The sequence below is a fragment of the Ochotona curzoniae genome, unplaced genomic scaffold (genome assembly GCF_017591425.1).
Source record: "Ochotona curzoniae isolate NIBS_2020 unplaced genomic scaffold, NIBS_Ocur_1.0 scaffold_3208, whole genome shotgun sequence".
Lineage (NCBI taxonomy): Eukaryota > Metazoa > Chordata > Mammalia > Lagomorpha > Ochotonidae > Ochotona > Ochotona curzoniae.
The window spans coordinates 16,328,327-16,348,849 of record NW_024467106.1 but is presented as its reverse complement, the minus strand read 5'-3'; the positions used below and the strand labels follow the sequence as shown (position 1 = coordinate 16,348,849).

Sequence of the window (20,523 nt, the reverse complement as noted above, 5' to 3'; positions counted from 1 at the left end):
TAGAATATTTTGGGGTAAACTGATTGGCTACATAAAATAGTGTAGGGATCAGGTAACAGGTGTGACAGGCTGCCAGGTGGAAGCTGGGTACATGAAGATCATTGTATCAATTTTGCTCGTGTATGTGTTTGACTTTTTAATCCAAGCTGAAAGGAAGCAAACAACAAATCTAAGTATAGTCACAGCTCTTTCTGAGCAAAGGGTTGGGTAGGCTCAACCCTCATCCTGCGACAGGGGGCTCCTGGCTCCGACTCGGACCTTCTCCCCAACTGCCTCCACTCTAGCCCAACAGCAGAAGCCTTGGCAACACCTAAGGAACTGAGTCCAGCTTACCTGGAGCTGATGAACGAGCTTAGTGGCTTGTTCTGGTGTCTGAAACTCTTGGGGCACCCTGGTGATGGCATGAGCAGGAGAAGGGTCCTTCTGGGGGGATGCTTCCCCACCACTCAGAAGTACCTCTCGCACAATCTCTGCTGGGGACTTGAAGATCAGGGGCCCGGCAGGACCTTGAGGTTGCCCTCTGTGGCTCCTGGACTTGGGGGGGCGGTAACTTTCATCTTTGGGGAACTTCACCCTGGGCCCCACCTTGGAGAAATCCGGGAGTGGGTAGTTCAGCTGTCCCCGGCCATACTTGGGGACATCAGAAGAAGAATGGCTGGCCAGAGTGGCTCCCTGCTTGGGTGGCATCTTGTCCTTCTGGTTTGCCCTAGGCCGAGGATTCATGGGGCTGATGGAGCCAGTGAATCGGGAGGGCAGTGGCTTCAGGATTGTCTTGGTTCGCTTCCAGGTCTGGTTCTGGGGCTGAGGGCACGAGATGCTGCCAGTGGCCCTGCTCCATCGGCCAGTGCTGAGCTGGACACTCGGGGCCGGGGCTGCTGTATCCTGGAACTCTGGGGGGGTCACCGGGACAACGGGGCCTCCAATTCTGTCATCTGGGGTTGGGAGCTGCTTGCTGGGGCTTGGTGGTGAGGTTTCTGCCAGGGCAGGGGGTCCAGGGTCATCGAGGTCTCCTTCCCAAGGAGAATCAAGACTGTCACTAGGGTGACCAAGGCTCACAGTTCCGCTGCTCCAGGACCTTGCTGAGCTGAGTTCCACCGATGGTTTGATCTTGGAATGTTCTGGAAGTCTGTTTCCATCACCTTGTAGGCCGGATGCCACCCAGCCACAAGCCTGAGTTGGCCCCAGGGTCATGGGGCAGGTGTTTCTATCACCTTCTGAGCTGAGCTTCCCCTCCTCTTCCAGCTGTGGGATGCGCTGTCCCACTTCCTCAGCCTCAGGATTTCCGAGGGCCTCATCTGGCTCTTCCTCGGTCATGTCCAGCTGAGGACCCTCCTGGGGGAGCCAGCTGAGAGGCAAGGCGGAGCCAGCTGGGCTGTCCACATCCTCTGCTTCGGTCTCTGCAAAAACAGGCCTCTCATTACATACCTGGCAGGGGTCAGCCAGTTCCAGGCTGGTGAACGTGTTCTGGCTTCCATGACCCCATGACCTGGGGATGATGAGAAGCCCTCTTGCCTCCCTCCATCCCAATAGCCCAGGACTTCTGATAGCACAGCTGCTCGGATGGTCTCAAAGGTTGTCTTTCAGGCTCAAAAGGTTGTCCTCCAGTGTCTCTCTCATGGGATGGTGAGGCCATTCTACCTGGGCAGAGGCCAGAGGCATGGGCATGCCTTAGTCATCTGTTACCCCATCCACTGTGTCCCCAGGTGCTGCCACCTGTGGAGCTCTCAGACTCTCCCGCTGCTTGAAGCCAACTCTCTCTCTGCTGCAGTAGTCCCCTAAGCCTCCCCTTCACTCCCTGTCTGGAACCTCACACAGACCTTCCTGATGTCCCCAGGACCAATATTCAGGGCTTATTCAGGGCGGGGGCCTGAGACTTGTGCCACCTCCTCCTCCTATTGGCTCTCCTAATTGTCTGTCTCTCCTTGCTGCAGCTGGGCCATAACCACGCCTCATTCACTCCCAAGGGACCTGTGCCCAGGCCTGGCCTCTGCCACGGCTGTTTTCTCTTCCTCTGCCTCCATTTGTCCTTCAGGGATTAATTCGGCCTTGATATAATCCAGGGAGTCTCCATCCCTAGATGGGTCACGGCTTTCAGAGGACTGGAAGCCTCTACTCACTGCTGCTGCAGCTCTCTGCATTTCTGTGGTCATTTCCTTGCTATCTCTCTCCCTCCTGCACTGCAAGCCCTGTAGGGGCAAGGAAACTGTTTCTGTTCAGTATTGCACAAAGGTGCCTAGCTGTCTCCTGACTGACAGAGAGGTGGAGGGAAGGGAAGGGGATAGATAAGGCAGTTCCTGGAAACAAGCAATTGTTGTAGTTATTGCATAGCAGGTATCCAAGACTATCCACCATACATCCACCCATGCACTTCCCCACCACCCAGCCATTCACTCATCCTCCACCTGCCCATCTACCCATTATCTATGCAGTCACTTTGGGATCCTAGATTGGCCCCTGGGGCACATCCAGAGTTTCATGTGTGACAATCAGAACCTGAGGATCACCAAGCACAGCTTCTCTGCTCTGGCTGGCTGCATCTTTGCCCTAACTCGTGTCTCACACTCAGCTTCCCCTGGTCTCCCCATCCTTGGCATCTCTACACCTCTCCCAGCAGGCAAGTCATCTGAGTTTACAGCAGAACACCTGGAACCCAGAGAGGCCCAGACACTTGCCAGACACCACACAGCAACTCAGGGCAGTCCTAGCCTGAGAAGCCAGACCTCAAGGTGTGCAAACAAGCATGTCCATGCCACAGGTAGGGGAGAGGGTGGTCTTGCAGCGGTTGGCAGGAGTGTGGGAGACAGAGGTGGGACCTTGTGTTTAGTCCCAGCTCCTCTGGCCCCTTCCCGGGGACTACGTGCATGTCACAGACCTCCTGGGCTATCCTTAGAACGTGGAGCTCATCTCTCCTATCTGGCAGAAGCTGGTGAGGTGGGAAGGAGAGAAAGCCAGGCCCTAAGGAGCCTTGGGCCTGACACGCAGTGAGGCCCCAGGAACAGAAGCTGTTACATCACAGCAGGGGGTTACCATGTGACCCCGGGAAGAGCCGACTCTGCCAGTCTCCACCCCCTGATGGGCAGTTCGGAAGTGGCCAGTCAGCATGAAATTCATTTGCCTCTGGCCTGTCTGCTTTCACACAGGGCCTTTGGGCCCCCCATGTCCCATAATAGGAGCCTTCCCAGTCTAATGGCAATAGCCACCATGTCCCAAACCCTTCCTATTCTCTGTGGCAATTATTCCCATTTCACAGATGGGGAAACCAAGATTCAGAGAGGGGTAGAGACTTGCCAAGCAAAACCAGGAATTGAGTCTAAGTTGGACTTGATGCAAAGAGAATAGCGTTATTGTAGACAACAAGGAATATCATTTCCCCATTGATTGGGATTTAAAAATGCCTTTAAAATGGGCATGAACCCTGGACCAAGTGATTCAAAGGATGAAAGATGCTACCAAATTGAGTGTGCCATGATGAGCTGATGACACTGTTGTATTATTTACAACAGAAAATGAAACTTTCACAATTCTCAACTAGAGCTAAGTAGTCCAGACAAACTACAGAGAAGCCATGTCATGGAATTCTATGCTAACAGAGAATCGCAGACCTGTTCAAAGCCGTGTGATGACCTTAGGGGGCACACACCTCTTGAGTGAAAACCCTGTTATAGGAAGCCAGTGTTACAGCACAGTGGGCTCAGCTGCCACCTGCAGTCATCCCATATAAACATCCCATATACATTTGAGTCCCAGCTGCTTCACTTACAATCCAGCTCTCTCCTAACGCTCTTGGGAAAGCAGCAGACAATGGCCCAAGTGTTGGGGCCCTGCCACCCATGTGGGACACTCAGAGTTCCTGGCTCCTGGTGCTGGCCTGGCCCAGGCTTGGCTGTTGTGGGTATTTGGGGAATGAACCAGCAAATAGAAGATCTCTTTCCCCTTCTTTCTCTCTCTCTCTCTGTTGTGCTCCCTTTTAAATAAACTTGAAAGGAAAAAAATCAGCTATGATAAGATGTGCAGAATATGTGTTTCCTATTCATGTTCCTTTTGCATATTTCTTCCTAAGGGAGGACAGAGGTCTGGGAATGTTGTAATTTAACAGGTAATCTGAGATTATTTCTGTTTTACTCATTCTGCAATGAACAGTATTACTTACGCAACTTATATCTTTCATGATTGTACATGATAGCTTTTCTAAAATTTAATGAAAATTGTTGAGGGTCTCTCCATTCCCGTGCCAGAGGTGGGGGAGGATTGGCATTGTGGGACAGGACACTGGGCTGTGGCAGGGTAGCGGCAGGGCTGGAGCAGGGCAGGGCCAGAGCTGGGGTGGGGCAAGGGCAGGGGCAAGGCTGGAGCAGGGGCAGGGCTGGGGCAGAGCAGGGGCAGGGCTGGGGTGGGGCAAGGGCAGGGGCAGGGCAGGGGCAGGGCAGGGGCAGGGCTGGGGCAGAGCAGGGGCAAGGGCAGGGGCAAGGGCAGGGGCAGGGCAGGGACAGTCAGTCTCACCTTCTCCAGAAGACTCCCTGGAAGAGGAATCCTGATGCGTGGCAGGCTGCAGGTCTGGGCCCCACTCCAGGGACGGTGACGGGTGCTGCTGGGCCAGCAGAAAGTCCTCCAGGAGCTCGGGGCTGGGGCTACCGGGGAAAGGCTGCTCTTCCCAGCCCCGTGGGCCACCTCTGTCGGCTCCTTTCTCCTCCTCGGCCCAGGCCCAGCGCCGCCGCCGGGGCCCCTGCCCCAGGCCGGGCTCAGCCCAGTGGACCTCAGTCCCTGAGCTGGCCATCCAGACCTGACCTGGGCTTCACCTGGGCCACATCATCCTCAGGAACCAGAGCTGTCAGCCATTCTGCCTGCAGCCTGTCTGGGACACAAGAAAGACACAGCATGACTCTTTTATTCAGACCAGGATGTGGCACTGCTGGGTACTTACAGGCCTGGGACAATTCCTGAAGCTGCATGGGCCCGGGCAGTCTCCCTCTCTTCCTTTTCATTATCAGGAAGGCTCTCTCCCACCAGGGTCTTTTTTTTTTTAAGATTTTTTTTTTTTTTATTGCAAAGTCAGATATACAGAGAGGAAGATCTTCCATCTGATGATTCACTCCCCAAGTGATTACAACAGCTGGAGCTGCACCAATTCGAAGCCAGAGCCAGGTCTCCCACATGGGTGTAGGATCCCAAGGCTTTGGGCCGTCCTTGACTGCTTTCCCAGGGCCAAAGCAGAGAGCTGGATGGAAAGTATGGCTGCTGGGATTAGAACCAGCACCATATGGGGTCCCGGTGTGTGCAAGGCAAGGTTTAGCTGCTTGGTTGTTGTGCTGGGCCCCTACCAGGGTATTGTTATAAATGACCTGGGATTGGATGAGAAGCCCAAGGGCCAATGCACAGAGCCACAGCAACCGTGACTGCGTGCTTGGCAGCTCCATGCATAGACAGCAGACACAGCCCTGCTCATAGGATAGCTGTGGGCTCAGACAGAAGTGAACAGAACCAGGTAACAGCAAATCCAGGTATATGTGATGGGAAGCTCAGGGGCAAGGGCCTGACCTGCCTGAGGAGGTGGGTCCCATGTAGAAGCTACTTCCCATGGGGGCTTTCCCTGACCTCCACTGAGTAAGAAGTGATGCCAACATCACCATACCAGGCCAATGGCTTGAGCCCCAGCTGCTTTACTTCCCATCCAGCTCCTTGTTAATATGCCTGAGAACGTACTGGAAGATGGCCCAAGTGCTTAGGCCACTGCCACCCAAGTGGGAGACCAGGTTGGAGTTCCAGGCTCCTGGTTTCAGACTGGTCCAGGCCTAGAAACGATGGCTATCTGGGGAGTGAACGTGTTGATGGAGCATTTTTCTCCGTCTCTTCCTTCTTCCCTCCCTCTTTTACTCTGCCTCTCAAATAAATAAACCTTCAAAAGAACTGACAGTGGGAGAGTGGCGAAAGAGCCTTCCGCCACCCAAAACAATTGTCAGCAGGCACCGTGACTAATCCAGGCCCTCACATATCCATGGAGCACTTTCACCAACAGCCCCCAGTGAAAAGAATGGATTAACTCAGAGGGGAATCCATATACAATGTAGCACTGAAGTCCTACACATGCTGGCATGGGGGTGAGTCTCCCAAACATAAGGCTAAGTCCAGGAAGCCAGACACACAGGCAGCCATGGCTTGTGGGATGCCATGCATGGACCAGTTCAGACCAGGCAAGCCCACAGAGACATAGAGTAGGCACAGGTGGTTACCCAGGGCTGGAGGAACAGAGACTGGGGAGCAACTGTGATTAGAGAGTGGGGTTTCCTTGATGGGGGATGAGCATGCTTTGGAATTAGTAGTGATGATTTCATAACATTGTGATTATACTAAATGCCACTGAATCATTCACTTTAGGAATTTGTTTTGTGAATTTTGCCTCATTAAATTAAAACAGAAGAGTTGGTACCATGGCATAGTGGGTTGAGCTGCTCCCTGCAACTCTGGCATTCCACATAGGCCTGGGTTCCAGTCCAGGCTGCTCCACTTCTGAGCCAGTTCCCTCCTAATGCACCTGGGAAAGAGGTGGAACTGGAAAAGAGGTCCAAGAACTTGGCCCCTGCCATATGGAAGACCTGCAAGAGGCCATTATGGCCATTTGGGGAACCAGACCACTTTCTGTTTTCCCAAACATGTTAGCAGGGAGCTGGTTTGGAAGTGGAGCAGCTAGAACTTGAACTTGTGCCCACATGGGATGCCAGCATTGCAGGTGGCACTTACTAGCTAGTCCATAAAGCTGACTGCCCCCACAACCTTTCATTAAAAAAAAAAAAAAAAAAAAAAAAAGCAATCCAGGCCCAGGGGCCATGAACACAAAGGCTTGGAGTGGGAGGGGGTGAGCCCCTGGTTCCTCTCTCAGACAGAAAGTGGTTGATTTCCCAATGGCCATGGCATGGGGGGCTGGGTGAGGCAGACAGCGGACTCTGTGCCCAGGACACCCACGGCCAACAGCAACGGGCACAGATGCCCAGGGAGCTCATGGAACCAGAATCAGAGCATGCGGGGTCCCTAGGTCAGCCCATACAGAGGTCTCCTTCTGCAGACTGGAAGTCCCAGAGAGTGGGACCTGGGTCACACCCGGGTCACACCCGGGTCAGGACTGGCTGGGGTACAGTTCCTGACCCACGTCTGGGCTCCTTCCTCCACGCCGCTGCCAAGCCAGTTAGAATCTAGGCCCCGAGGACAGATGCGCCTGTGTTTGTGCTGCCGGCCTCGTGAGAGCTTGGCTCCTGGTCAGCAGCCCTGACGTGCTCAGTCCAGAAAAGTCAGCAGGAGACTATTTCTGGACACACAGCTCCCCTGGGGTTGCAGCAGCCCCAGAAAGACAGACTCCACGGGGCTGGAGCAGGGACAGAAACAACTTCCTCCTCTGCTGCCTGCAGTCCCTGCTCCCCTGGCTCCCTGGCTCTGGGATGGGAGCACGGCACCTTCCCTCACTTGGCCCTACCCTGCCTTCCTCATGGCATCTCCCAGTGCAGAGATAGGCCAGGTCATTCCTTGTGCACCCCCAACCCCCACCATATATGTTGTGTCCATTGGGTGTAGTTCTGTCCTCATCTCCTCCACCTGCCCTGGTAGGTAGGGTGTATGGAGATCACAGGAAAACGGTTTCCCAAATGACAAGCATGGGAGTGGGATGTGACCAATATCACCCAGCTGGCCAGTGCCAGGACAAACTTTGCAAGTCCTGGTCAGCTTGGATCTGGCAACCTCCATGCTGGTTTTCAATCCTCTAGACATCAAGCCTCACTCTACTGCATTACAGGTGCTAGAATATTTCCAAGAGTGAACATTAAGAAGATTCCATAGAAAATACTGTAAACAGCAATTCTAGTCTCTGCTCCCCATGCCATCTGCGGAACCCAGAGCCCTGCCAGTGACCTTAGCCCCAGTGGGCCTAAGCATTCCTTCAGCAGGGCTGCTGCTATGGTGTAGCAGGTTAAGCTGCCATTCACAACACCGAAATCAGAGTAGTGGCTTGAGTCACGGCTGTTCCACTTACAGCCCAGCTCCCTGCTAATGTGCCTGGGAAGGCAGCAAAAGATGACTGGAGTGGGCCTGGCGCGATGGCACAGTGGTTAAGGTCCTCGCCTTGCACGCCCAGGATCCCATATGGGCGCAGATTCTAATCCCGGCAGCCCGACTTCCCTTCCAGCTCCCTGCCTGTGGCCCGGGAAAGCAGTCGAGGACGGCCCAAGGCTTTGGGACCCTGCACCCACGTGGGAGACCCAGAAGAGGCTCCTGGCTTCGGATTGGCATAGCATCGGCCGTTGCGCTCACTTGGAGAGTGAATCATCGGACGGAAGATCTTCCTCTCTGTCTCTCCTCTCTGTATATCCGCCTTTCCAATAAAAAATAAATCTTAAAAAAAAAAAAAAAAGATGACTGGAGTGCTTGAGGCTCCTCTATTATACAGGTAGAAGACCCAGATGGAGTTTCTGGCTCCTGGCTTCAGCCTGGCCCAGCTTTGACTATGGTAGCTATTTGCGGACTGAATTAGCAGATAGAAGATCCTGTTTTTTCTGTCTCTCCCTCCCTCTTTGGTGCTTTCCCTTTCAAATAAATAAAATAATGTTAAAAGTAAAACAAAAGAATTCCTCTGCTAGCAGATTCCTGGCTCCACCTGCAGACAGCCTGGCTTAGTTGTCCTGGGATCTGCACTTGATGCAGCAGCCAACATGCCGTTCGGGATGCTCACATCCCAAATCAGTCCTCGCTCCATCTTGGATCCAGCTTCCTGCTGATGCACTCCCAGAATGCAGGAGTGAGTCTCTGCTGCCTAGGTGGGACACCCAGAACGGCCCTTGGCCATTGGCTTTGGTGGACATTTGAGGAGGGGCACTGGCAGCTGGAAGATCTCTGCCTTCCAAGTAAATAAAAAGAAATAAATATATGCATGCTTTAACACAGGCATGAGGATTAAGAGCTGTTCAGAAGCCCACCTCAGAGCCTGCCCCTGTCCTCCCTGCCGCGAACATATTGATACCAGAACCTGTCAAAGTCCACCATAGGGCTGGTGTCTTGGCATAGACAGCTACCTATAGAGTCAGCATCTCATATGGGCACTGGTTCAAGTCCCAGCTGCTCCACTTCTGATCCAGATCCCTGCTTATGACCTGGAAAAGCAACAGAGTGTGGTCCAAGTCCTTGGGACCCTGTGACCACAATGGGAGATCGGGAAGTAGCTCCTGGTTCCTGGCTTCAGACCGGCCCAGCCCTGGCCAGTAGCAGCCATTTGGGGGGTGAACTAGGGGATGAGAGACCCCTCTCTCTCTCTGCCTCTTCTTTTCTCTGTAACTCTGCCTTTCAAATAATAAAAGTAAACAAATAAAATAAAGTCCACCAGCTCTTTGTGACCTGGGGCAGGTGTTTCAGGTTAGCCGTTGCTTCTCCCTTTCTGAAACCAGCACTGAGGAAGGAGCTGGGTGTGGTGGGTGGTTTTCTGACTTCTTGGGTCTTTTTCATAGCTCTGGCCGCAGAGCAGCCTGTCCAATCACAGAAGCTTCTGCGTGCACAAAGAGGAACATCCTGTCTTCTGGGATGACTCAGTCGTCACACCAATCTCACTGTGACCAGGGACCCTGGCCATGAGCAGCTGTGGCCGCAGGCTGCAGTTTTGTCCTTATCCCCCAGGCCCTCTGATTTGTAAGACATTCCTGAGCAAAGCCTTGGAGCTCAAGACTATTCTATCAGTCAGTCAACAAACACACACAAATGTCCATCACAGGCCAGCCTCCACCTGGGACAAAGGTGCAGCAGGAACCACAGAGCATGGCTGGACTGCACTTCCCTCCTTGCAAAATGGAGAAACACTCCTGGCCCTTGCTCTTTAAACGTAGGCATCGCCCTCCTGTGGGGCAGGGCTCCAAAGAAACAGACAGGGTCTCCAGTGGGTGCAAATTAAAACAAAAAAAAAAAAATCCAGCAGCTTCCTTTGTCCGCCAGTCTAACTCCCCAAGATGTGAAGAATACTGAGGGGAGGAGGAGGGGTCCAAAATTTCAGATGGCAGGGATGGTACCCAAGACTGAGGCCCCTTCCTGAGAAGGGCTGGAGGGACTTAGAGCATTTAGGTGAGAAGAAGGGGAGGGCATCCAGACAGGGCAGCAATACAGCAAAGAGCACGGTGTTCTGAAAGAATCAACTGAACTCGAAGGACAGCTATGGCTGCGGGGCTGGACTGCTGAAGGCTCCTGCCACATGAGCTGGATGCTGACCCAGAAGGGTCAGTCCCTTTAGGACTAAATCCCCTCTAAGGGTTAGGCTGGAGTGCTCAGGGTCCTTGGCATGGAGAAACTAGCCCTGGAAGACATGCCAGCCACGGGCCACCTGTGTACATCTCCCACCCTCTGCCTGCCTCTCCCCAGGTTCTCACTGACTCTGGACTCCTCTTTCCTCCATCCTAGAGAGAGGCTGTTTCGCTGCCCCCTCAGCTACTACTGTCCCAGTCTCCTCCCCTCCCAGACCCCCAGACTCTCTGCCCTCACAGCCTTGCCCGTGGCTGCACCCTCCCATCCTCCTGTCTCCAGATGAGGAAACTGAGGCACAGAGGAAGTGGTGGGCTCACTCAAGACCCTGCGGCCAGGCGATTCAAAGCTCGGAGCCCCACGGCCGAAACCAAGGCAGTCGGCCTTGTCTGGGAGTGGGAGGAAGTGGAAAGAAAGAGCTCAGCTCCCCATCCCCTCCTCACCTCCCCCACCCCAATCATGTAGCTAGACCCTCCAGACAGGGCAGGGCAGGGCTGCGGGCTCAGCACCTCCCCCACCAGTTGGCAAAGACACAGATCTGTTGTTCTCCAGGGATCCCTGACAGCCGGGCAAACACTGGTACCCCACCTTCATCCTACCCCAGCCCCCCAGGCTCCGGCCCACACATGTGGCAGACATTGAGATGAGAAGAGGGGCCTGGCTGTGGGGACCCTTCAGAATTCACCATCCCGATCTGAGGGCTTTCAAGACGCCCCTGGCTCCTCTCCCTCTCTGGGGACCCTGCCTCCCCCTCCCCTGCACATCCCTGAGCCCCTGAACAAGCAAGGGCGGGAGGTACCCCACATGAAGAGGGACCTTTGCTTCCCTACACTCACACGAGTTCAGAATCCGGGACTACTAGCTGGCATCCCGAGGCTTGACCAAATCCTCTAAAATTCACCGTTGCCCCGGGGGGCGGGGCGCGGGGTGCAGGTTCCCCTAAGTCCCGGAGAGAAGTCAGACAGAATAGAGTCCGTAGCTGCAACTTCCTGGCGGGGCTGGGCTGGGCTGGGCTGGGCTGGGCTGCTCCAGCCCGGGACGTCCCGCGAGTCCACGCCAAGGAAGGCGGCCTCCACGGCTACCCGCCTCTCTTCAATTCCCTTACCTTTCTCTAGGGCTCCACGGTTGTCCTGTCGGCCCCGGGCTCAGGGGACCTGCCTGGGAGGTCTTTGTTCCAAACCCGGGGAGCCCCCGGCTTCCATCGCGCGCTGGCCCGCCTCCAGGCCACTCTGCCAGCCTGAGACTCAGCACACAGACAAGCATCGCTCCGCTCTCCCCGCCCCACAGCCACTCACCCGCCACCCTGCGCAGCCGAGGCTGCCTGACGCTGCCTGAGGCTGCCTCGCTGGGCTGCGGCAGGAAGCGCCAGGCCTGATTTGCTACAAGTGTTTGTCAGAAGGAGGGGGCTGTGGGCTGCTGAGCAGGAGCCCGGAGCTTAACCCCTTGCAGGCTCTGGGGAGCTTCTCCAGTCTTGGACTTGGGACCTTCTCAGCCACCACCCTCAGAGCCCAGACGGGGACACCAAGAGCACAGAGAAGGTTAGAACTTTGCCAAGTCCACACAGCAGGCCAAATCTGGGAGTTGGCCTTAGACCTACAGGCCCTCTTCAAATGCACATGACCCTAGCCCAGATTCCCTCCCTTACCTGGGCCAGTGCCCATCTTGGCAAAGGAAACTCAGACACGATGCTTGCTCACACCCTTCCAGCTCTGGTGCTCCATCTTGTTTGCCAATATGTGACTTGACATCTCAGAGAGGCTGCAGTGACGTTTGCTATTTCACCCACTGTCCTCTCTCTGAGGTAGGCTTGCAACTACAGGATTATCCAGACTGTGCGGGGGCGGGGCAGGGGGGTATCAGCTGATCAGGAAAATTTCCCCTGTGGTAAGTATCCTCCCAGGGCTCAGACACAGCCCAAAGGCCAAGCTGCTTTTGCCCAGGTCCCCCGAATCTCATTCGATCACGTGACAGGAACTCTGAGCTGCGCCCCTGGGTTGGCAGGTGCTTTTCAAGGTGCTCGGAATACTGCAAGGTACAAGGCAGGTCAGTTCTCCATACTAACAGCAACACAGACAATAAGCAATTCACTCTGTCATTTTGGGGAGCCAAGTGTGAACAAGTGAGAACAGGTAGGAAAGAGTGGCCAGCCACATCCCACACTGCTTTCGGGGGCTCTGAATCTTCCCTCCAGCCAGGCCAACAGAATCAGTCCCCGAGAACCAATGATCTTACAGGTGATGGGCAAGGGGGAGTGTGACTCAGGTAGGGGAACTTGTGGGAGTAAGAGTGTGGGTTGGGAAGGCAGGTTTGGGGATGCCTGGGTGACGGCCCTTTGAGGCAATATTCAAGCAAGGAGCCATAAGAACCAGGAGGCAGGAGGCAGCAGGCAAGAGTGAGTACGGGAAGGCTGGCAGAGCTCTCGGGGAGAGCAGGTGCAAAGGCCCAAGGCGGGAGCCCACTGGGCTCTCCCTGGAAGCAGCAAGGCTCTGGCCTCGGGAACAGAGGGAGCCAATGGAGAGAGGAAGGAGACGGGATAGGAGAAGCGATCTAAGAGCTGGTTCCCACACCACTGGCTCTCTCAGCTCGGGGATTGTGAGCCTCTTTCAAAAACAAAACAGGGAAATCATGGGTTCTCTGGGTCGTGTACTGGGCCTTCCAGGTGCCTCTGCTGAGCATTCACGTTTGTTGAAGGAAATTGAACCTGAAAACCCACAAAGACCTGGGTTCACATCTCAGTGCCACCCCTTGTAGGCTCTGGGACCCTGGAGGCTTCCTCTTTCTGAACCTCAGTTTGTTCTCCTGTGAAATAGGAATACCAAGAGCAACCATGGCAGCAGGCCGCTGTCCAGATGCAGCGAGTAAATCCTGCCAGGTACAGAGCAGGGGCTGAGCCAGTTAGTACATCTACTGTTGCTGCCTCTGCTCAGGTGCAGCTCCCAGCTCCTGTCAGGGCTGGGCCTTGACACCGTCCCTGGAGCTTGGCCTGTGGTTTCTGGCTAATAACTGAGTGAATGGACTTCTCCAAGGCCAGCCTGGCAGCATCCAGCAGAGCAGAGGCTGGCACAGGGCACCCCCATCCGGTCATCCACTTGCATCTCCACCCCTCCCCTGCCTGCTAAGGATCCACAGTAGGAAAGCCAGGCTCGCTGTCTCCCCGAAAGCCCCACCACACCAGGGAGCAGAGCCAAGCCCTGATGAGGCCCCCTGTGCAAGCCATTGTGCAAGGGGCAGGCCCTGCTGACACCCTGTCATTCACTCATGCTCGCTTTATGATTGTGAATCCCGGCAGCTGCCATGGGCACCAAGTGGCAGCTGCTGCTGGCACGCCCATCTTAGGGCCAGCCTCCTCTGGCACACGCTTCTCCTCCTTGTCCCCACTAAGCTTTACCCATCTTCCTCCCTAGTGTTTGTCCCCACATTGGAACATTGTCCCCACACACGGACCAAAGTCTGCTTAAGCAAAGCAATGTCCCCAAGCTGAGCTCAAGACATCGCCAACCCCTCCTTCCCTAAACTTCAACGTGCACTCTCATCCCACCCACTTGCCTTTCCTTTGTCCCCACACGCAGCGTGTTACCAGGTCCTGTTGGTTCTGCTCCCTCAGTCTCTGTAGAAGCTGACCTGCCCTGGGCCTGCCTCCCCACGTGGTTCTCTGCATCAGCCTCACCCACAAGGCTCATAGGCTCCCTGCATCCCATAACTCCTCAGGACCTTCAGGAGGCTCAGCCTCTTCCCTCAATCTTATGTGCACTCACTTCGCAGCCCTGGCCTCCATGCTGCCCTGTTCTTGGGGCAGGTGCACCCTATCCCTCCCCAGCATCCAACCCATGTCTCCTCCAACCAGGCCACATGCAGACAGTTCCAGCCTGCCATACCCAGAGCCTTATCACCTTTGTGTGGGATGATTTCACTAACTCAGGTCTCTGCACTCCATCGGAGACTTGTGTGCGCCACTCAACGTGATGTCCCCAGTGTCCTGTCCTACACAGCAGAAATGCAATGCATGCTCGCCAGGTGACCAGTAGGCACAGCCAGACTTAACATCCCTTAGTCCTCATTACATGCCCATTTTACAGCTGGGCAAGCAGAGGGGCCTGGTACCTTGCCCAAGGCTGATGAACACACCAAACCCCAGCTCCTGACGACCATCCAACTTGGTGCCCATACTCAGCAGCCTGCAGACACGATGAACACTTGAGCACAAGGAAATCACAAACCAGGCTTGTTACTGATGGCACAAAGCACTGGTGAGGCCCTGGCTCCAAAGCGCTTCTGCAGCTGGCATGGTACCACATGACTTCAGGACTTTGGGAAGTGGGTAGGACCAGGGCAGCATTCCCCTGGGTAGGTGGGAACACTGAGGATGAGGGGTACAGATGACTTCCTGGTCACCCAGAGAAGAAACAGTCAAGAGATTCTAGTCCTTTGCATGTCCAGTGACGAGCCTGTCAGTTGACAACAGACCGCACCTTCTCCCGCAGAAGCTCTGTGGCCATGGGCGAATCACTCAACCTCTCTGAGCCACAGATTTCCTTATAAGCAAGGGGAAGCCACACTGAGGAACATAAGCATATACACTTACAAGTCTCACATACACGCATGTGCACACACATAATCACATACACACACATGGTTAGGTCTTTTTCACTAAACTCACCAATGTGCACCTGCCAGGAGCACGTGGCCAGAAGCAACAGCCTTACTGAGCACCTGCTGTGTGCACAGGCCTCATGGAAGCTTTCCACGGGTAGGGCCCTCATCCCAGGAGGCAGAACTGACTGTGCCTGTGTCACGGATGTGGAAGTTGGGGCTGAGCCCGCTGCCTGAATGCACTCTATGCTGACACTCGAGGGAAAAACTGGACACAGCCTCCACGTCCAGTGACAGGGGATCACTGACATAAAGTCTTCCTGCACCCTTAGGAATTTAGGAAGCCACCAAGAGGCATCGTTTAGAAGAATATGAAATGATCTGACTATGAAGGCAGTTACAAAATAGCATACATCTGTTGGAATGATGACTTCAGCTGAAGGATAAATTATTGTAACAATGCGGGGGGGGGGGGAGGGATGGGAAGAGGGAGAGTGGAGAGAGAAGAAAGCAAGGGAACTGGGGGGAATCCTCTGCCTGTAGTGCTGGCGCACCAGATGAGCATTGATTCTAGTCCCAGCTGCTCCATCTTTAATCCCGCTCCCTGCTAATATGCCTGGGGAAGCAGAAGATAATTCAAGGCCTTGGGCCCTTGCACCACATGAGAGATCTGGAAGAAGTGCTCCCAGCTTCCCATCAGCCCAGCTCTGGCCACTGGAGTCATTTGGGGAGTGAAGCAGCAAATGGAAGCTCTCTGTCTCTTGCTCTCTGTAATCCCTTCAAATAAAAAATTCTCTAATTTGAGCTCATTCAAGAAAATAATCTACAATAACAGTAAAATATGAAGGGAGAGAAGAAACAAAAAAAAGAGTGTATTTCAAAATATAACAGTCAACACTAGGAGGGAGAATGTCTAGCCCGTTTATCCTTTTCATGTCTGTTTCCTACAAATAACACTTGCTGTGAAGACAAACACGAAGGGAGGACTTACTAGGCCCAAGAGGATGAAAGCAAACTTGGGGGTCTCAGGTTGTGCGTGCTGATGAGGCTAGGGGCACCTGTCTGCTCTCTCTCTCTCTCTCACACACACACACACACACACACACACACACACACACACACACGAGAGCCAGGAGGGGGACTGGGAGCTTTGAGGTCTCTGTAGACCTGGCCTGTTGTGTCTCGTACACCTGCTCCTCATCCTAAACATGGACACCACGTGGTGCAGTCTGCACAAGCAGCCGCTGTGCGACGTCTGGGAACATTGGGGAAGGCATGGGGACAGGAGGCCGTGGGCTCTGGCCTCAGGCACTCCTATTGTCCTGATGGGGACCTCAAACACACCCAGGCAGGTGATGGTGAGGAAAGGCCCAGAGAGGTCGCATCACTTGTCCTCAGTCCCACAGCTCCCCAGGTTTAGAGCTGGATCTGCATCCCCTTACTTAGGGAAGCTGAGTAGGGTCCCTCTGGGCCCTGCACCCTCTCCGCAGTCATGGGTCCTTGTCTGTGCTCCTAAGAACCTGAGGACCTTATTCTATCCTTAATCTTGGTATCTCCTTGGGCCCAGTGGGAGCAGCACCAGGAGCAGAGAGCCTCACCGAGCAATCGAGTGGAAATCTGGCTGACACCGGCCAGAGAGATCGAGTCAAGGAACTGAGGCTGGGACGGGGCAGCATGCCAGGACGGCAGGCAGATGTGACCTTGGGCTCCGGGGCCCTCACCTGCAGCTCTCTTTCTGCCTCCCTCTTAGGAGGTGGCAAAGGAGGAAGAAGGCGAGGAGCAGACAGGAAAGCACCCAGATCCATGGCACTCACTGAATTCTGGAGTGTACAAACCTTTGCCATGGCCGTTCCAAGCTTCCAGGACACGGTTACTGAACACAACACACTGTACTCCGAAGCCATGGGTACAGTCAGGCCTCAGCAGCGGGAGGCCAACACGCCACTGCACCTCCCAAAGAGAAGGAGCCACTCGCTCAGGGAAGGCCTGTGTGACCCTGGGCAAGTGACAACCTCTCTGTGAAAAGAGCATGACACCACCATCTGCCTCAACTGCATGAAACCAAATGATACCATCCACATGATCAATGGCGATGTACTGGGGACTGCTGAGGCACAGGGGTCTGTACAGGGCACTGGTGGGTGACAGCCATGATGAAACACCCTGAGCTCTCCCTCTCTCAGACCTGATTTCTTGCAGTACTACCCTTGGTGTCATGGCTGGACTAGAGCGCTTGACAAATGCTAGTTGACAATGCTAGAATTCCCTCATCTCCAAGCTCAGCATGCGACCAAAGCAAAGCCTCCTCCCTTGTGCTTGCAAGTGGTGCTATTTCCATGCCCATTTTCCAGAGGGGGATAACTGAGGTTCTCAGAACGGAAGCCAGGTCAGAAATTTGAATGCAGGTCTTTTCACTCCCATCCTCCAAGCAGTTCCCACCCTACAGGACCGAAGAAACCTAAAAAGCACCTCCCCTTGACCCTCCCAGGCCTTACAGGGACCCTATGTCTTGCCTCAGGGAGTAAGCAGGAATGTCCACGTCGCACACCAGTTTTCAATAATTCCCCTCTCAGCCCCGCATGCTGGGATCGCCCACCCGCCTCTCTGGAAAGCCCAGCGCTGGTGCCTTGGGCAGGATCTGCTGCATGGTGGGAGCTGATGAAATCCCCTTGCAAGATACGGCCCCAGTCATGTGTCTCAAATGCAAACCGGCTGCCTGCCGTGACGACGTCATCCAGAGGCCCCACGTGGGCGATCTCGGACTCTGGCAGAACCTCGGTCCCCGCTGGGAGCAGACTCCGAGAGACAAGAGACCATGCCCACAGCCCCTTGGGCTCCACCCCGGGGCTGGAGTCCCGCCCCTCCAGCACGCACAGCTGTTCTGTTTTTCTAACAAACCAACACAGCCAAATAAGAAAACCCACCAACTCCAGAGGACAGGCTAGATGGAAAATGCTTCTGGGAAGTCCCTCCCCACAGCTAACCTCCACCCTTCATGCTTCAGTTTCAGCCCATTTCTTCTCTTTCTGCTGTGCAGGGTAAAAACAATGCCTTGTTTCCTCTTCTCGGCTCCAAAAGACCTCACAACTTTCTAGACACAGGTTTCTACACACAGGTAAGGGTCCCCTCCAACTTGTCATTTCTTTTAAAGAAACCTGGCAAGAGTCTCGCCCAAGGTCCCACAGCTCAGGCAAGCCCTGCCTTTGCACTTGCCGGCTCGGTGCGTCCCCATTGGCCAACCGCACCCCGTCTCTGGACCTCAGGTCCAACTGACCCGACTTTGCTGCCTGTCCCAGTTCCTGCCCCTGCCCAGACTGCCTATTCCAGGCTGGCCCTCGCTCTACCTTCCTCCCTCTACCAAAAAGAGGAAAAGAAACTTGCGCGAGTGCGTCCGGTTCGGGCTGCCTAGCTGCGCGGGATGTTGCCGGGTAAACCAACTCTTGCTCAAATCCCAGGACAGAAAAGCTCCACCTCTCCAGTAACCACAGCAACGCGAGCCACGCCTCCAACCCAAACACAGCCCACGGCTCAGCCAAGGACCACTCCCGAACTCCCCGGGGACCCCCTCCGTTACCCGCGACCAGCCCGGGCGAGAGCCAGAGGAAAAGGGTCCACGCCCCCATTGCGCGGAGGTGGAGACTGAGGCCGAGGGTGGCGCCTGCTGAGCCGCGCAGCCTGTGGGCGGCGAACTCGGGCCGGGATTGCCGGTCCTGGGCTCCCTTCCATTTCGGAGCGGCGATCTGTCTTTTTCCCGCGCGTGGGGACTTCCACGCGAAAGCAGAGCCGTCCCCGGGGAGCGGAGCCTGCCCGCGCCATCCGATCTCGCTTCCCATTCTCCCGACGGGAACACTGAGCCCTCGCCGGGGGCCGGCCCGGCCCAGGACCCTCCGCGAGCCCCTCCCCGCGTCTCACCTGCCGGCGGCCGCGGCGCGCGGGTGGTTTCCTGGAGTTGAGCGGCAAACAAAGGCCTCCAATCCGGGCGCGGGGCGGGGCAGCGGCCACTTTGCATAATCCCCGAGACCCGCCAGCCGCGACGGGGGACGAGCCCCGGGGTTGGGACTCGGCGGCTCCGCCAATCGCCGGGAGGGCGCTGCCCTCCTGCGGCCCGCCCCGGGGAGCTGGCCGCTGCACCCTCGGGCTCCAGGCGCGCGCACGCATGCAAGCTGCGGAGCGGCGCCGGGTCGGGTGGGTCTGGGTCCCGCTCTGCCTGCCGCAATGGGGAGGGCGGAGGCCCCGGGGCGGGGTGACATGTGACTGCGCCGAGCTGCGGGAAGAAGGAAGTCCCACGCTTTAGGGCGGAAACGGGCCGGGTAGTAAGAGCAATAATAAACTTTTCTCGGCGCGCTGATTGTGATTTGGGTCCTATTGTAAGTGGCTGCTAGCGCAGGCTTCTCCTATGGGGGATGCTAGGATGATGGGACCAGCCCCCATCGGACAGCATGGAGATGTACCCCGACATCCAGGCCACCTCACTCCTCACCCCACGCAGAGAGGGCCCGTGTCATTTGAGAGCCCACTCAGCACCTGTGTGAGCAGGCCCATTCCCTGCCTTCCTCTGCATCAGGCTTCTGTACCAGGAAGGGCAGGACAGCAAGGGGCCCAGGCCCGTGTTCACACTGCTGTGGAAGTGGCCATGTCCCAGACACTCAGCAGCCAGGCGGTCTGGGAGACTCTTGATCAGAAGGGGAAACTGAGGCTGGATGGAATGTATCCCCTGTCCCGGGTTCTCCTGCAAGGAAGGAGCACCCCGACTCTCTGGCTGTTCCACCCCGCCCCACTTTGGCCCTTGGGAGCAAGCAGGCCAGATGTACAAGGTGCACGCACTCAGGTGGCCCTCTGCCTGGGCTCAGGGTGGTATGTCCCTGCCTACCCACCAGCATCCTGGGGCTTCCAGTCGTTTCAGAAAGAGCAGGTCCTCCTGGGGCTCAGGCAGCCTTGGGTCCAAACTTGTCCTTCCTGACCAGTTAACTTTGGCCAAACAACTTGACTTTCCCAGCTTACTTACAAAGGGAGCTGGGTGGGAGGTGATTAGAAAGCTGCTGAGGGGGCCAGTATTGTGGTGCAGTGGGTTAAGCTGCTGCCTCAGCTTCAGATCCAGCTTCCTGCCAAGTTCCTGAGTCCTTGCCACCCACGTAGGCAGGAGGGAACTCTAGGCTCCTGGCTTTGGTCTGGCATGGCCCTGGCTGTTGCTGATATTTTGGGAGTGAACCAGTTGATGGAAGCTCTTTCTCTCTGTCACTCTGCCTTTCAAATGAAAAAATAATAATAATAATAACAAAGCAAAATTGCACTGGGAAGGGGATTCCCCACCCACAGTGGGCACAGCCCCAGCATCAAGCCGGGCAGGTCCAGCAGTGGCATCTGCAGAAACTCTCTCCTGTCCTGCTCTTGCACGTGCTGTGGAGAGCAGCTAGAGAGGGTGGGACTGAGTGGGCAGGTGGCTGACCCAAGGCCAGGGTAGAAGGGCCTGAGCCTGTGGGTCAGAGAGCAGGTCAGTGGCTGACCTAACAGGCACCGGGAAAAAACAGGTACACTAGGACTGAGACCTGGAGAAGCCTGGCAGTCCACCAGCCACAGGCCTCCTCCTTCAGTCGCCGTCACCCTGACCGACACATGGCTGGGGCCCCAGACAGTACGCCAGCCTCCAGCAGGGGATCCTTCCTTGTCCTGCTC

At 55.6% G+C, this 20,523-nt stretch overlaps 1 protein-coding gene across 5 annotated transcripts in view; it reads right to left on the bottom strand.

Moving 5' to 3' along the window:
* Window positions 1-18,992, bottom strand: part of AKNA (AT-hook transcription factor) — a 51,380-nt gene extending 32,388 nt beyond the window's left edge. For 2 of the 5 annotated variants that reach the window (XM_040963310.1, XM_040963314.1), the window contains exons 1-3: window positions 11,366-15,309; window positions 4,501-4,852; window positions 334-1,397 (exon numbers count right to left, since the gene is read on the bottom strand). In XM_040963310.1, the coding sequence (XP_040819244.1) occupies window positions 334-1,397; window positions 4,501-4,774 (1,338 nt within the window). In that variant the 5' untranslated portion in view covers window positions 4,775-4,852; window positions 11,366-15,309. Of the gene's footprint in view, window positions 1-333; window positions 1,398-4,500; window positions 4,853-11,365; window positions 15,310-15,511; window positions 15,533-18,424; window positions 18,737-18,762 lie in introns of those variants that run through there. The other 3 variants (XM_040963311.1, XM_040963312.1, XM_040963313.1) reach the window with 3 other exon arrangements.
* Window positions 18,993-20,523: the final 1,531 nt, after the last annotated feature.